Genomic DNA, 18,411 nt, shown 5'->3' with positions numbered 1-18,411 from the left:
TAAAATTAAATTTTGAGGTCAGATGGGAAAAGGCCCGATGGAGTCACGCTAATTCCATGGTCAGTTGGTAGGTGCCTGGTAAGGGGTGCTACTTGTGTGGATACTAAGGCTCCCTGTCATTTAGATGGTACTTCCTCCCGCCCCGGTTCAGCTGCAGCTTCAGCAGAAATTACAAAAAAGCGGAAGTATTCGGGTTTGGGGTCTTCTTATTCTTTTTTGCCTTTCGCGGTTGAGACGATGGGCCCTTGGGGCCCTGAAGCAAAGAAATTTTTAACAGAAAGAGGTTACACATGATGCTAAGGCTGGCTGGTACTTTGTACAGAGAGTGAGTCTGGCTGTCCAACGAGGCAACGTAGCCAGTATCTTGGGGACTGTGCCTCCTTCAAGCGCGTTGGAAGATCTGTTCTACTGTGTGGGTTGAGTTATGTTAAATTATTTTGATTTGACTTTTTGTTAATAAATAAAATATATCAATTAAAAAAATACTTTAAAGTTCAATGATAATTAAAACATAAATAATACATTTATCTCTGTAATGATATATGGATCTGTATCAATAATTTATAATCGGATCAGACACTTAAACTCAACTAAACTCAACATGAAGGCATAACGCGATTATTGAAATAAACATTAATGAATATAAAATTCAAAATATGTTCTAAATATTGTATTACATATTGTCGCTGTCAAACCAAAATCCGCTATGTGCAAAAACTCTATTTTGAATTAATGAGTAAAAACATTTTCGTATAAAATTTATATGAAGGTGAATTTTTAAGAAATATATCAAATGAAAGCTATAGATAAATATTAAAGCTATAGACACATACCAGTTTTTTTTATACGGTAGATAGGGCTGTGAATTATATGAAAAGGTCAAACAGTAAAAATCTCAAAAAGTGCACATAGCAAATTTTGGTTTGACAACGACGATATATATAAGTATAATGTACTAGCGGTCCGCTCCGGCTCCGCTCGGGTCTTTAACAAAAATTTCAACGATATTTGAGGTTGTTTTATTTTTTTAAATAAAAGAACACTTATTGTGGCATCACTATAATAGTTAGACATATGCTGTCGCGACACTTTTTTTAAATAATAATGAGTTCTACAAAGTCGTAGTACATTATTTTATTCTATCATCAATAGTTTTCGCAGGGTACGCGATGTAAAGAATATTTTAGGTAATTTTTTTACACCTTGAGTTAAATTATTGGAGTTTTAGTAAAGATCCCTAATTTTTTCAAAAAAGATTATAGCCTATTTCACTTGGGAATAATGTAGCTTCCAAACAGTGAAACAATTTTTCAAATCGGTTCAGTACTTTCGGAGTCTATTCAATACAAAGAAATCTTTCCTCTTTATAATATTATTAGTATTAGTATAGATGTGATGTTTTCTAGAAATGCGATATGCATATTATGTTTTCTACGAGCGTTGCTTTGCAAAATAAATCAGTGTTCGTCGATTAAATTGCTCGTTACAACCCCGTTGCGGTGTGGTCGGTCTATATGGCATCTAGGCAGGTCGGCGCCCGATGAAAGCGAATTGCATCAAAACGAAGTCGCGTGCAACGATGCGTCGTCGTGTCGCGTGATAATTCACATCGATACATGTTCTTTTTTTAACGCATTCCATGTTTTTGTGTTTCTTCATTGTGCTTTAGTCGCTTGTTAATTGTTTAGTTATTGTTTCGTTTTTTTTTAATGAGCTCTGATAGACGCGCCTGCGGTTTGAATTGCAAGATTGATTTGAATGACAAAGCAAATTCTGTCGCCTCTCTCGTGGCAAAAGACGGAAGTCTCAAACTATTTATTTAATAATGATACAGCACTCACTCATCAATAGATCTCCAAAACTAAAAATCCGTTGCTTTTCATTTGGCAATAGATACTCATTTTGCGATGTAGGTACTCATTAAGAAAGGCTTTTAGTTATTTATAAATATTTTTTTATACACATTTATGACTGGCATCTGAATAAAAATATAGTATTTTCTGCGATTTTCACAAGTCATAGGTATAATCAAAACTACTTCTGTTGTTTAATCTCGAGTTTTTTTTTTGTTTTTTTATTGCACTATATTATTTCCGATATTTTACATTACATCACGCTTTATTGTTTTTGTGGTCAATGATGACTAAGCTCTTATTCGTCGACATTTTAAATAATATAATAAAAATAAGTTATTCTAACTATGGCATAAAATACAATTAAATTTTTAAGCGGTCGTGTTATATTTAGCTTGTTGAATTATCGCCCGTTGGAATAGACATAAAAATACGTGATTAAATGTGTAATGCAGTGAAATGAAAGTACCTTGAGTGAAAGCGTTTGGATTGACACGAATGATTTATTAATACGAGTACTCTTCAGACGATCCATGTAAATAGTTCGTGGTTTATAGCTTGGCTTTCAACATTGTTAAGAAGGCTTTTGGATATTTTATTTAAGGAACCCTTTCAATCTATCTATACATATAAAAATGAACTGCTGTTCGTTAGTCTCGCTAAAACTGGAGAACGGCTGGAGCGATTTGGCTAATTTTGGTCTTGAATTATTTGTGGAAGTCCAGAGAAGGTTTAAAAGGTCGATAAATGTGAAAATGCTTGAAATTAAATAAAAATAACAATTTTCCGGACGGTTTCCTTTTGTTTGTTTTATGTTTATTTTATACAAAAGCTTAGGTCTTTTATTTCTCGATTGAGGCACCACAAAGTGTGCCGGGTCAGCTAGTGTGCAATAAAATTAACATTATAAAAAAAAAGTAGTTACAATTTACCATGAGCTATGAACTTAATAGCGAAATAGTAGTGTAAAATTATTTTATCTAATATCTTGGATGATGTAGACGTTTAAATGAATTGCTAACTGTCTACCTGATGCAGACGACAAAGCCGTTTCATTACCAATATTATCGTCCGGTTTAAAAAAAACGTGTTATTTCCATTTTTTTAATAAATGGCAAATTAATAATTTAAATAATAATAATAACTGGGAATAAATCACGCACGGTAATCTGACCTCAATTTAGGATTATCTGTGATATGGGTACCAAGGATTCATAAACGTACTTATGTATGTTTACATAATACTCTAACACACACTGCACTAAGTCCATAAACATCTTTTTTGTAGTAAAATTTTAAAATGTATCGAATGTATGTAATCGATTCTTCATTAGAATCACTCATCTTGACAGTACGAAAAATAAATTAAAATCACACATTTTCCTAATTTGAATTTGGAATGAGCTTCTTTAAAATTTTAACTTTTAATGGTACCAAAACTTGTCGCAACAGTCAGGGGCGCTAATTACTGCACCGATTCGGTGGTGTCAAATAATTATACTACTTCTTCTCGTTCTTACATATGTGGGGTCATTATGTGGGGTCGCGGCAGCATCTTCTCTTATCATTTCGCGTAGGGATTTGGTATGAGTTAGACGACCAGTGACCTCAGTGACGTCAACCTTCCCTTGGTTATATCTCCAGTAGTATATTCATGGACATGTGCAATATAGGAAGGGTCTTTTTCTTTTGATGTTTATTTTACTTCGACCGCTTTTGGTTCTATGATTTTCTTAGTAGTGTAATAGATTCATTCATACTAAAATTTAGATCTTCAAATACTAATAAGATAAAAATATTACATTTTATTGGATGTTCTCTATTTAATGACAGGTTTTTTTAATTTATTTATTGCATAGATATGTGGACGAGCTCACAGCCCACCTGGTGTTAAGTGGTAACCGGAGCCCATAGACATCTACAACGTGGATGCCCCACCCTTGAAACCGAAACGCATTACTGCTTCACGACAGAAATAGGCGGAGTGGTGGTACCTACCCGTGCGGACTCACAAGAGGTCCTACCACTAGTAATTACACAAATTATAATTTTGCGGGTTTGATTTTTATTACACGATGTTATTCCTTCACCGTGGAAGTCAATCGTGAACATTTGTTAAGTACGTATTTCATTAGAAAAATTAGTACCCGCCTGCGGGATTCGAACACCGGTGCATCGCTCGATACGAATGCACCGGACGTCTTATCCTTTAGGCCACGACAACTTTTAAAATGTCTTATTGACTTCGTGTATTATGCCCATACATATGTAGCCGTTACATAATTAGTGGTAACCGTAACTATAGAAGCTATAATTAATTATTGTAAATCCTTGTTACAGTGAATGATGCGAGTCGTGTGGTGGAGCACGGCCTTGCTGGTGCTGCTAGCTGCCGCCAGCGCCCTTCGTACCCCACAGGTACACATACCCTTATTTACTCATCTATAACGTTCAGTGTAATATCAGAGGTCGGTGCACCCTTTTAAATTATTATTTTTACTGGTGGTAGGACCTCTTGTGAGTCCGCACGGGTAGGTCCCACCACCCCGCCTATTTCTGCCGTAAAGCAGTAATGCGTTTCGGTTTGAAGGGTGGGACAGCCGTTGTAATTATACTCAGACCTTAGAACTTATATCTCAAGGTGGGTGGCGTATTTACGTTGTAGATGTCTATGGGCTCCAGTAACCACTGAACACCTGGTGGGCTGTGAGCTCGTCCTCCCATCTAAGTAATAAATATATATGTTTAGAGCAAACCGCGGGCCCAAGTTTCTTTTTAGCTGCCCATTCAACCTAATCCTAACTCTATTAAGGTTAATAAATTGGCTATCTCATTTACAATAAAACTGACTTATGATTTCGTTTTTTTTTTAAATAATATACAATTAGGTATTAAAAAGAAAATCTGAGATTATATCACAAACATGTGTTCTGTTGTTAATTATGAAACTCGTTCAAGCTGATATGGGCGTTCGGTCAACTATCAAGGCTAGAGACACAATGTGATTGATTTCATACCGCTTACTTGATGCCTTGCTTGTTCGAAGGCGACACCAGGTAATTTTAATTTATAGCCTGCGTTTTGTTGCTATATTTATTAAAACGGTCTCCTGAATTTTCCGCTTTTACTCTTGTAGTAGGAATTTACTGATCCATACTTTTATGCCGGTGTTGTATAAGTGAAGATAACGAGGGCAGCTCTCCTTTTATTATACACTAGCGACCCGCCCTCGCTTCGCTTCGGAAACATTAAAACACACATGAAACCAAAAAAATAAATAAATAAAAAAATAAAAAAAAGTAGCCTATGTTCATCAGGGACAATGTCGGCTTCTAATGGAAAAAGAATTTTTCAAATCGGTCCAGTAGTTTCGGAGCCTATTCGAAACAAACAAACAAACAAATCTTTCCTCTTTATAATATTATATTAGTATAGATTTAATTATAATTACCCCTTTAATCATAATTATAATTGTTATTAAATTGTTCATATTATTATATTTATAAATATTAGGGGTTAAAGTATGAAATTTCCGATATGCACTGAAAAATAGAAAAAAAAAAAATATTTAATCTGTTTATTTAATGAAAATATCTACAATTATTATCTATACATTGCTGCCATATAATAGGAAGGTCATTTATGCCTTTGCGATAGAACTCTGGTGATTTTTACTTTTACTTGTGAGTCCTCTTGTCCTTACTTGTGAGGGACTCTTGTGAGTCCGCGCGGGTGAGTACCACCACCCTGCCTATTTCTGCCGTGAAGCAGTAATGCGTTTCGGTTTGAAGGGTGGGGCAGCCGTTGTAACCATACTGAGACCTTAGAACTTATATCTCGAGGTTGGTGGCGTATTTACGTTGTAGATGTCTATGGGCTCCAGTAACCACTTAACACCAAGTGGGCTGTGAGCTAGTCCAACCATCCAAGCAATAAAAAAAAATGCTGTAAAATGATCTATTATTGGCTAATCAAGTAAATAACTATATTGTCAAAAATAAAACTTACCTTACATACTTAGGCATCGTTAATCATATAACATTTATAATTAACTTACTACCACCACCGCTACACTACTGCAGCTATAGTATATACGAGTCTCAGACCGGAGCTCATGGGCATCAACCTTACCACCATCCACCTTGAGATATGAGGTCTAAGTCTCGGTTGTACTGTGTAACGACTGTCCCACCCTTCAGGCTGGAAAGTATGACTGCGTTGTGGCAGAATTAGGCAGGCTTGTAGTACAGACCCGCATGCATCTCATACACTCTTCACCGGTACTTAAGTATGATGAAAGTTGAAGCGTATTTACCGCCTCCGAGCATAAAAGAGCCATCATCGTTCAAGTATTATGACAGTATTTATCAAAATTTGACAGATCACAGCAAAAAACTTTCGAAATTATGCAATAAAAAACTAACATCGATTATTAACGTGCTTACAGCCGTTTGTAATTGCGAATGAATTACGGATTAATAACACAACTTTCTATGTGAGCAGTAGCTGCTTGACAGTTTTGTTTCATAGAAAAATCTACTTTAGCTGAAGCAATTTAAAAAGGAATGTTGCATGACTGATAATAATACACTTAAGACACAGAACAGTTCTTAATATTTTATAAGACTGTTTAAAAAATTGTTGACAAATGTTATGGTGATCACCAATTTGTAAAAATCGTCGCGGGTCTAACGATAAGACGCTTGGTGTACTTATTTTATTTATTTATTTTTTATTGCTTGGATGGGTGGACGAGCTCACAGCCCACCTGGTGTTAAGTGGTTACAGGAGCCCATAGACATCTACAACGTAAATGCGCCACCCACCGTGAGATATAAGTTCTAAGGTCTCAGTATAGTTACAACGGCTACCCCACCCTTCAAACCGAATAAAACAATTTAAAATATTAGAAGGTACCAATTATTCAGAAATCTTTGTTTCAAGACGTTATTCAATAAAAATCTAAATTTGGAATGTAAACCACTTGTTTCGTAATAATTTGCTGATTAAAACGAAAATTAATTAAGAAAAAACCAATGCATATGCATAAAGAATTTTATTATATGATATTCTAATTTACGTATTCATGTAATGTTATTTTTTTAAATTATAAAGCTTATCGTAATAAGAGTTTAAATAATGCACGCTGTAAAATTATATTCTGTGATGTTTGATTTAGTTTTAAGAGAATTTATGAAACTAGGCAGCGAGCCAAGCAGGCGGAGAAGTAATATATGTAGAAATCAGATTCTAGATATTGCACATAGGATCAACAATGTTACCTGTATATGTTAGAATTTACTAACGTTCTTGATATTGTATTAGCATTGTTAATAATAAATGGGTGGTGGCACTGACATGACAATATCCATGGGCGCAGGTAGCCCAATTGCGCCTGGTAGGCCATAAGCCCTTTAGTCGTGTAAAGTATTTAAAAAGTGATTTCATGATCCAAATGATCCCAGAAATCTAAACTACCCGAACTCCTACTTAAATATTTTGTATGAAATGGAAAAAAAGCTTGTCAAATATTTGCGAATGTTCCTAAGCTCTTATCAGATTGACACATTGTTTTTGTGCATGTTCGAAATTTATCTTTAATCCACTGTCTCATATTTAATGTGTCTTTTATCATCACCGGCCCCAGGACACGTCGTTAGACCAGTGTTCTTCTCACAAATCACTGAATAAGATAATAAGAAAGAGGTTTACCAAAATTACGGTCATTGCACTGAATTTTATTGCGTAATGCTACCGTTAATTCGTCTGTAACATGCAACGCATTGTATTACTTTACAATACTTAGATCATAGCTGCAATCACGTAGGTTACAGACTAGACAGATGCTATGTGAATTGTTGATATTGAGATAGACGGTTACACGTGACTTCCAAAACTAAACCTATCTATATCTTTTCTATTATCTCTTATAGTATTTCTATAGTTATGATTAGAACTAATTTTGCGGCTTGATTTTGCATTTTTTACTTAAGATTTGGGGCTCATTGTTATTTTGTTAACAATATTTTCACTTCTGGTTCCTAAAAGTTGTATATCTTTTAAATAGCTTAATTTAAAATAAATTTAAATGACCGCATTAAATATATTTTTAAACCAACTTTGAGAAGCGGAGAAGGAACTTTTTTATAGGCGAACCGATTTTTATGATTCTGTTTTATGATTTGTTTGAAAGTTGGTGTTCCTCATTTGGTCCCATAGAATTTTTCTGAACGGTAGTTTCTGGGCTATCTTTAATGACGCATATTTAAATTGAATTCAACTACATTCATGATATTCTCGGTGCATACTGTCGGTTTTCTGTTATGTTAAAAATTTGTACCCATATTGAGAAAATTAAAGTTTTCAATAGATACTAAAGAAACAGAAAAAGAAAATTAAAAAACAGAAAGGAAATTATTGGTCCGTAACTATGCATGAAACATGTTCACCGTTGAAGCTATTTATTCCAGTTTCGGTTTCGGGAATGGTTTCTTGTGTTCATACCTTGAATAATCTAAAATATGAAAATGCTCGTGATGTGTCTGTCCCCCGTCGGACGGATTTCTTTTGTTTGTTTTAAGTTTATTTTATGCAAAAGTTTAGGTCTTTTATTTATCGATTGTGGCACTACGAAGTTCGCCGGGTCAGCTAGTTTATAATATAATTTAGGTTTTAATGTTAAATCACCGGCAACTATTCAGTCTTGCTGCATCATACATCCTTGCGACGCAATGGAGCGATTCCGTCCATTAGCCGTCAGTTTGAGTAACATAGCATTTGCGAATCCAATTCGCGTTAATGACAGCTAAGACATTATGACGTTTTGGAAACAGTAGAATTTTCAGGCTATTATTGCATTCGATTTCGATCGTTTTAAAGGTGTTTTGATGTATCATTCGATCTTGTCTGGACATCAAGCTCCATGATGCCTTCACGAGGCCAAGGATCGCGATAGGTGGAGAATAACTGTACAAGAGAGATTGATGCAGCGGAAGAGTCACGACCCTCAGTAATGAGGAGAACAATGCAAGGAGGAGGAGAAATGTATGATATGACTTTTTATCTTCTTACGTTTTTTAATTGGATTACGTTGGTAAATTTAAAAGCAATGTCACTGGATGACCATTTTGGTGTAAAAATAAATTTAATGGTTGATCATAGAGATTTTATTTTTGTGTGGGCGATTTAAGAAAAGAAAAAAGAACCAATTTATTAATTTCCGTCGGCAAAGAAGCTACAATGCAAGTCGTCATTAATGTCAATGACAATGCTAAAACAGTGAACGATATATAATTGTATGTATAAACGCGTATGAGCATACGTCGGGACGGAAATAGTCATATTGAGTTGTTGAATCGCAAACGTTATGCCATAAGGTACTATTCAATAAAAATCAGAAAAAATAAGATAGTGCTTGTAACCTCAAGCACGAATTTTATCACATAAGCCGCCTGCGTTTATAGTCTCATATCTTTTAATAACGTACTTAATACTCACGATATAATCAGTAGTAATGATAAAAATCAATAAAGCCAATCATTTACTGTTTTATTTGATGTCAAAGCTATCGTTTTCCCACGCGTCTTGTAGTCAAGTTGATCGCGTGTACCGCGCTATGTCACTGTGTCATCATAAACGTAGAGATTAATGACCTTTGATGTCTTAATAATGGAACAGTCGTTTTAGAAGTACCTAAATAATGAGGGCAGACAGGAATCCATTTCACATCAATTCGACATCGTTGACATTAGCGAATGGATTGAAAATGACAGTACTTGACAGCTGAATGTTATGCTTTTTTTATTGCCCTGGTAGGTAGACGATCACATGACTACGACTGCTCTGCCAAGAGCAACCAATTATGATGATAAGGTAGACGAGCATACGGCCCACCTGATGGTGAGTAGTTACCGTCGCCCATGGACTTCAGCAATGCCAGGGGTAGAGCCAAGCCGCTGCCTGCTAACAAGCCAACTTAAGATACCAGTTTGAAGTTCAATAAACAACAATAATCTAGCGGATCTATTTTAATGATTGATAGACAAATATTTGATTTTTAATTGCTACGTTTTTCGGCAGGCCACGGAATCCTAAATGATTTCACCATTCTTAGGCAGCAGTTAAAACAGTTTAGAAAATAATATAACAAAGCCTTAATCTGTGTTTAGTATAGATTCAAACGATAAAAGCGTAATAATTGCAATTGAATTGTAACAATCTTGATAACAGTGTAATAATAGGTCTCGCGAAGGTCGGAGGTGTGAGAGGAAATCGATAAAAATATTAATTTTAATGTCTCAGTATATGATCGTGGCTAAAAGCATATTTAATAGCAAGGACGTAAGGACAATGTTTCTGGTAATGTTGATAAATGTGTGCATGCCAAATGATCTTACAGGATAGTTTATTAATCCCCTAATTATAATTTCACTATCATATTATTAACATGATGTCACATTAAATTATTTAGTTGGAGATTATACATTACAAGCAAGAAACAAAATTAATAAATTGTGATTTTGTTTAGAATAACTTTATTAATTCAAATAATTATTAATTTTTAATATTTAAAAAAAGTGTTAAAATATCCATTTTTAACGGCACTGTACGAAAAATAGATTAGACTGTGTATAGTGAGTGGGAGTGTAAAAAATGATGAAGTACAAGACTCTTATCTCAGCTGGATAGCGAATGCTTCTGAAGGTGTTTCAAATTTTCCAGCCGATTCTTATGGTTTTTTTTATTGCTTAGATGAGTGGACGAGCTCACAGCCCACCTGGTGTTAAGTGGTCACTGGAGCCCATAGACATTCACAACGTAAATGCGCCACCCACCTTGAGATATAAATTCTAATGTCTCAAGTATAGTTACAACGGCTGCCCTACCCTTCAAACCGAAACGAATTACTGCTTCACGGCAGAAATAGGCAGGGTGATGGTACCTATCCGCGCGGACTCGCAAGAGGTCCTACCACCAGTAAAAAGTAGTCGTAGTAATGGTAGTCGACGACGTCTTAAAGTTGATGAGAATTGAGCAAACATCGACAAAGAAATAGATACAATTCAGCCTAATGAGACCAGCATCTTGTAGCACGTACGAAATTTAGCTTCTGCGTTGTCAAACTAGAACCATCAACTTCTCAATGGAGCGTGAAATGTATTGACACAATAAATCAGCGGTACATAGAGTAATTCAAAATTACCTTCTGACAAGATTATTTGCTAAATTTTACAGTACTTAAGCTGTAGTGACGTTTAAAATTACGCTTGACTGGAACTTTAGAATGTTTAGCTGCAATCTGTCAACTAGATGCGCTAGTCTTTCCTTCATCCGATACATATTTTGAAACGAGCTATGTGATTAGGTAACCTGAGCAATATATGAATAGTAAATAAATAATTATAACTGGAAACAATTCACGTACGGTCATCCGCCCTCGTTTCTCTGTGTTATGGGTACCAGAGACGGACATACATACTTCCATACGTTTAAACATATAAATAGATAATAAACACCCAGGTAGACATCAAATAAGCTTGTTCATCACACAAATGTTTTCCCGTTCTTTTGAAAGGGCAGCCGTTGTAACTATATAGAGACCTTAGAACTTATATCTCAAGGTGGGTGGCCCATTTACGTTGTAGATGTTTATGGGCTCCAGTAACCACTTAACATCAGGTGGGCCGTGAGCTCAGCCACCCTTCTAAGAAATAAAAAAAATGATAGGAATCGAACCAAAAACCCACGGCGCAACAGTCAGTGTCGTTTTCATCGTCTTCAACACTTTCTATTAATATGAGAGTTTGCACCCACATTAACGACCGATGACAAATAAAATAATTTTATAACACCGCTCTAATATCTTAATCAGAATCGATTGGTTAAAAAAGGAACAAGAGAAACTAACAATTTGTTAGTTTGGTTTTTAGTGTATCTTGGCAACACCTGTGAACTTTCAGAGATGTTAAACATTAGATGTCAGCTTATTACTTTTACTGGTGGTAGGACCTCTCGTGAGTCAGCGCGGGTGGGTACCACCACCCTGCTTATTTCTTCCGTGAAGCAGTAATGCGTTTCGGTTTGAAGGGTGGGGCAGCCGGCATACTTGAGACCTTAGAACTTATATCTCAAGGTTGGTGGCGCATTTACGTTGTGGATGTCTATGGGCTCCAGTAACCACTTAACACCAGGTGGGCTGTGAGCTCGTCCACTCATATAAACAATTAAAAAAAAAAATAATGTTTACATTTCTAACTTGAATAAACATGAATTAACAAAAGAGTTCAGTGCTTTTTTAATATACTTTTTTCCTATACCAACCAATTCTCTTTTTTGTTGTTGTGTTTGTTAGCTACTAGCGGGCTTCGATATTATAAAATATATTTATGAAGTATGTGATATTGATTGAGCATCTGGCCTCATAACACCAGGCTCTTACTGTCTATACCTCTATGGGTTTCGGGCCATAATGTTGAAATCAAAAGTAGGTTTTCTATTTCCAATCGCCACTGTTAGAGCTTGGGTTAGTTTTTTACTGTCATTGTCTGTGTCAATGTCGAATATTCGTTCCGGTGATTAAAATTATTCGCTTTCGTAACTTCATTAATCTTTTTATGTTTCCTTACGTCACTCGATTTGTGTGTACAGATAATTGGGACGTTCTATTTACAATTCATTTCAAAATACGCATTTAGTGGTCACAAGAGATAGGTTTTTCCCATTTATACCTATAGCCATACGAGACAAGAATGTGCTTGTTGCGAGATTGCAAAAATTAAATATCTTTATTTATATTATGATACGACTGGGTGTCTTGTAAATAGGGTTTACTAGTTTAGGTCATAGGGGTGATCGATAATAACATTTCTTTCAAGATCTTTCGCGTTTTTAAATTCTTTTATATCTGAAGTTGAGCTAAATAGATCATGCCCAGATCATGATCCTCCTCCTCCTCCTCCTTGCGTCAGTTTCCTCATTACTGAGGGTCGTGGTCATGGCCTTGAAACAGTTTGTTTTTTGTAATGCACCGCCATCTGTTCCTATCTGCAGCTGAGTGCAGAGCATCGTGCACTGTTGTATCAAGGGCTGCACGAATCTGGTTCGTCCAACGGGTCGAGCTCCTGTCTCTTGGTCGCATGCCCTCGACCTTTCCAGTGACCACCAATTTCTCTAAGTTGTCACTGTTTTTCCTTGCAATGTGGCCAAAGTATTCAAGAATCCTTCCAAGATCATGTCAAGTCTATTTCTTGAAAAAAATGTAAATAAAATCATATCTTAATATTTCATGTACGTGGAATTCCGTAGTAAGCCACAGCGAATTTTCGCAAGAACACTTGTTACACTGACCTGATGTGTCGTATTCGCTTTTCTGGTCAGCTAATCAAAGTTTTCCGCATGAAAACCTGATGTTGCAACCCTCTGCGTTCTGATTACGGTGACGGTGAAATCATTCGAGTGCCGATCATTTCAAAGTCCACATAACAAGGGTGTTTACGATTTGTGTTTGTACTTTTTAAACACAGCGGCAAATTAAAAATAGCAGGTATAATTTTTTTGGCGTAATCATATACAAATTGAACTTGTAAATCTTAGTACAGGGAAGGGTATTACAATGGCAGTGACGTCATGAAAAATAAGAATCCAAACTCTTTCTTTCGACAATTACCTTCTTGAGAGAAGAAGTATAGTAAGTATGATCACTTAATTTTTTTTTAATACGGTGTAGATTTAATTACAACGGTTACTTTTACAGTATAATCTCGTGTTTTATTGTCATCATTATATTATTTTCGACGTTTCAAATACTATGTAATTATATAGTTTTCGACCAGAAGTATTTTTAATTTTGTCTGTAGCTCACGTCAATCAAAGAAAATATTATAATCTAGGTTAATTTATAATTATAACTCTCTGAATTTCTTTATTTTTGACGGATTTCTCGCCAACAAAAATATTTTTTCCTGTATTTTTCTAAAAATTTTACTTAAAAATAATTTTAGATAATTCTAGCTAAAGCTATTAAAAATATATTTAAGACAAACAAAAGATGCTCACGAGTTGACAAGAAACCAAAAAAATATGTGATCACGTAATCGGAAAGTGATGAACTTGAAAACAAAATTTCTCATTGACCTTTCGACGTTTCCAGAAATGGCATTAATAAAATTATACGTCGCTTACAGCTACGTAATTATCCGCATAAAGTTATTGTTTCTTTTTCTTTTCGTTGCGCACGGCTGTTGTCAAGGTAATTGATACGAAAGTTATTGAATAGATAATAGTTGTCTTTGTAAATTTTTATTGTTGCAAGTAAACTTCAGAATTCGTCTCTGTATTTTCATCGAACGCTAGTTAAATATTTTTTATTTATTGCTTAGATTGGTGGATAATCTCGAGGTCTATCTATTAAGTGGCTACCAAAGACATAAGGTCTTAGTTTTAACTGTACAACGGCTGCACCACCCTCCAAACCACAACACATGATTGCTTCGTGGTAAAAATATCCCGGATCATGGTACCTATACGCACGGGCTCTCAAGACACCCTACTACCAAACCCTCTATTCAGAGAAACATTTCTTAATGCTGAGTGAATGACGAACAAACCCAAAACCCAGTATTGTCAATCTAATAGGTCGACCACATTAACATATCTTTGTTCAAACAAAATCCGATTCTAAGCCACTCTCAATAAGGTAAGTTTCGGCTATGTTTCGTCGTGGTTCAGAACAAAGAACATAAGTCGCCAAGGTTCTGAACTGCACGTGACAAGAATCAGTTTTTATTTTACTTTCATTTCTTCTTTATTTTGTTTTGTTGGCTTTGAGCGTAGAAAAAAACAAATGAGGCTCAAGCTTACAGTTCAGACTTCGAACTCACGTCTCTAAGGGGATGTCGACATTCAAGTTGTGATGCTTATGAGCTTTTGTAGCCACTCGTGAGCCCTTTTACCCATCCCTCTCCCTTTTAACCGTTTTATCCAAAATACAAGAAAAGAAGAAATAGAAGATTTTCTCTTCCTTACCTATTCGTAAGTAGCTTAAGGGGCAATCCCAGCTACACCCAGACGGGTAGAAGAATGTCATCTATGTAGTCGAAATCAATTAAATGTGGATTATCAAGGATAACTGAAAAATGGATCTTAATAAAAGTGGACCACAAGAAAGACAACCGCTTTAAAAAAAAATCATTAACATCATACATATATCTTACAGTCGAAATCAGAACTTCCTCTTTTTTTGAGGCTGGTTAAAACACACAAATTTTTTTTTAGTTTTTTTGATGTTGAGTTATGAAATGTATTGGAATTTAGATCTGGTCAAGACTCACTCTGAGTCACCGAATACTGTCAGTATGTTTAAATCCCTGCGTTTGTCTTGAAATTAAAGACAGCAGATTGTAGCTCGAGACCCCTACTTATTGGCATAAGCAATAAAATAGATTTATTATAAACAAAAACTAGAAATAACTTATAAAGAAAGTGTGACTTTCTCTTTTTTCTGATTGTTGATTTATAGAAAATGTCCAGTGGCAATGCGATTATTTAGTACATAAAAAAAAACTCAATTATTATAGCTTTAAATACAATAACGAAAATGCGGAACTTTACAGTGACCTACGGAAGGTAAAACACACTCATTAAACAAATCAAACGATTTTGTAACTACTTAACTACATGCCAAGGTCTGTTTTATCTCTACGCTCCACTTACTTCAAGTAATTTTAAGCTAGATTTAGAAATATTGCAGTCAGTTATAAAATAGACTGGACAAGGTATTTCTAGCGATTTTGCTCGTATCGTTTGCGTTCATAGTTTTGGGCGCCTGATTCTGTATTATTGAATCAATCCATATATGTATATAAAAATGAATTGCTGTTCGTTAGTCTCGCTAAAACTCGAGAACGGCTGGACCGATTTAGCTGATTTTGGTCTTGAATTATTTGTGGAAGTCCAGAGAAGGTTTAAAAGGTAGATAGATAAATATGAAAATGCTCGGAATTAAATAAAAATAATTTAATTTTTCCTTTGATGTGTCCCCCGTCGATCGGATTCCTTTTGTTTGTTTTAAGTTTATTTTATACAAAAGTTTAGGTTTTTTATTTATCGATTGAGGCACTACGAAGTCTGCCGGGTCATCTAGTAGATTATAGATATAAACTGAAAAATAGACCACCTTCCATAATTTTTTACAACTTCGTCGTGTTCTTACGTGTAGCTTCTGTTTACGCAGGTGTAAGAACAAGGTAGGCTACCATAGCCATATTAGAGCGCATGGGAGGCGCGGACATTAGCTTTTAAGTTATTAAACAGAAAATTTTGGTCGCCATGGCCGAAACCGGTTTGGAACGATGATGATGATGTTGATTATATTAATAGCTAACCTTTTATAGGTATTATTATAGATTCGGAGCTGAGCGCTTGTCACTTTTTTCAGTTCTTCTAAAAGCCCGCTACATTACTCAGATCGTATCAAAAGTTTATTGCTAATGAAAAATTAATTGCTTGTTAGTTGTTAGTAAATTGTTGATAGCTGGAATAAAGTCTGTTTTTGAAATTATTATTTATTTAAGCTTATAGATGTTATTGTGTAGACGGTTAACACGGTTCGTCTAGTTTTAAGTGGCGACCGGAACATCACAATATTAAAGCCACCACCCACCATGGGGCATGATGTCTAACTCTCATATGTACAATATAACGGCAGTTTGAAGGGTGAACCTTCAAGCGGGAACACATGGTTACTTCTCGACAGTAGCTGGCAGGGTGGTGATACCTACCCGTGCGGTCTTTCTTCGTGCGGTCGTGCGGTGCGTGCTCGTGCGGTCGCCTTAACATCAACTATTACGAAAACATTAATTGTTGCGCATTTCATTTTATACATTCATCTGTTATTTAGATTGTAAGCCAATAATCATTGTTCTGTAAAACTTGACCTGGTTTGCGGTCTCAGATACATTAATAGCGCACATAAACTTAGACAGATGACATTTTGAGATCGGACGTCAATATGTTTTGCTGGTGCGTTGATTAGAATTAAAATTTATTACATACAGCGAAACGCATGTTGCAACTTGTTTTAAAGTGACCTGACGTTAATTAAGCGATTTTATCAGATTTAACGTAGACTTTATAAATACGAGTTTTCAAGATTTATCTACGGGAAAATATTATAAACAATTTCGATAGTAATCGTAGTAGATGTTACATTTTTCAATAGGCAAACGCCTTAATGGAATCTTCACCGTAACTATATATAACAATAAACGAACGAGACATGACAGTATACGCAGACTTCGAACTTTTACTGGTGGTAGGACCTCTTGTGAGTCCGCACGGGTAGGTAGCACCACCTTGCCTATTTCTGCCGTGAAGCAGTAATGCGTTTTGGTTTGAAGGGCGGGGTAGCTGTTGTGACTATACTGACACCTTAGAACTCATATCTCAAGGTGGGTGGCGGCATTTACGTTGTAGATGTCTATGGGCTCCAGTAACCACTTAACACCAGGTGGACTGTGAGCTCGTCCAACCATGTAAGCAATAAAAAAAATATCCAACACTTTAAAGAAAAATACTGATGTCGATAATCGAACCCAGACTTCGACAATAGTGTCGTCAGGATAACAAACCAATGGACTAACACAGCAATGAAATAATTTGAAGCTTCTCAGTTTTATTGGCATATTATTATCGTATACAAAAATTTACCAATTAAACCTAGGACAGCTTTTAAATTTTCTGGATTTCTTCCTCCAAATATTTCATCATGGCGAACAACACATCCTATTCGTGCTAATGAAGTCAATTCCACTTTGTCTACCCTAACACTAACATCAGTAATAACACCAGTAATAGCAAGCAATTTAACATTGCAACAAATATCATTCAAATTTGTAATCATTAAACTTAAAAGCTTAATATGTGAAGATTCGAGATCATTTGCTGTTATGACCTTTAAAGTTTAAGTTACTAAAGTATGTGGTAATTCTTTACTCTCGTTCATATATTCAGTGAGGAAAACCACGGTGTTAACTAATCTAGAATCTGGACTATAGTAAAATATGGTGAAAATTTCTCATTCGATCCAGCTAAATTTTATTATGTGTTTGACATCAAAAAGTTCGGGAATAAGGATGGTATACGAAATTAATTGACAAATTGTATATTTATAAATGTAAAAAACGATATGTAAAAAAATTTAAATTTATAAAACCTTCCAAATACTACTTACTGTCTTCCAACTATCTTTATCTATAGTAATGCTATGTCAATACGCGTAACGCCAACTGTCGTCAAATTCTTCCTATTCGTACACTCTTGACAGAGTGGTCGTGGTCATGCATCAGTCGGATCCTGCGACACCGATGCTCTCGCGATGCGACACCATGTGGCACGATGTTTCGCAGAGTGAGAGCATTATTTATGTTGGAGTGAGTCACAGATTTTATGAGGTCGATCCATCGTGTTGGAGATCGTCCGCGAGATCTTTTGCCCTCGACTTTCCCTTGCACCACCAACTGCTCAATGGAGTCTTGATTACGAATGATGTGCCCGAAGAACT

General features: G+C 35.6%; 1 protein-coding gene across 11 annotated transcripts in view; it reads left to right on the top strand.

Moving 5' to 3' along the window:
- Positions 1-18,411, top strand: part of LOC114244042 (uncharacterized) — a 116,559-nt gene that overhangs the window by 32,328 nt on the left and 65,820 nt on the right. For all 11 annotated transcript variants that reach the window (XM_089732463.1, XM_089732459.1, XM_089732464.1 and 8 more), the window contains exon 3: positions 4,194-4,271. In XM_089732463.1, coding sequence (XP_089588589.1) covers positions 4,197-4,271 — 75 coding nt within the window. In that variant the 5' untranslated portion in view covers positions 4,194-4,196. The remainder of the gene's footprint in view (positions 1-4,193; positions 4,272-18,411) is intronic.

This window comes from Bombyx mandarina, chromosome 13 (genome assembly GCF_030267445.1).
Source record: "Bombyx mandarina strain Sakado chromosome 13, ASM3026744v2".
NCBI lineage: Eukaryota > Metazoa > Arthropoda > Insecta > Lepidoptera > Bombycidae > Bombyx > Bombyx mandarina.
Note: the sequence above shows the minus strand (reverse complement) of the source record. Positions and strands in the feature narration are given on the sequence as shown.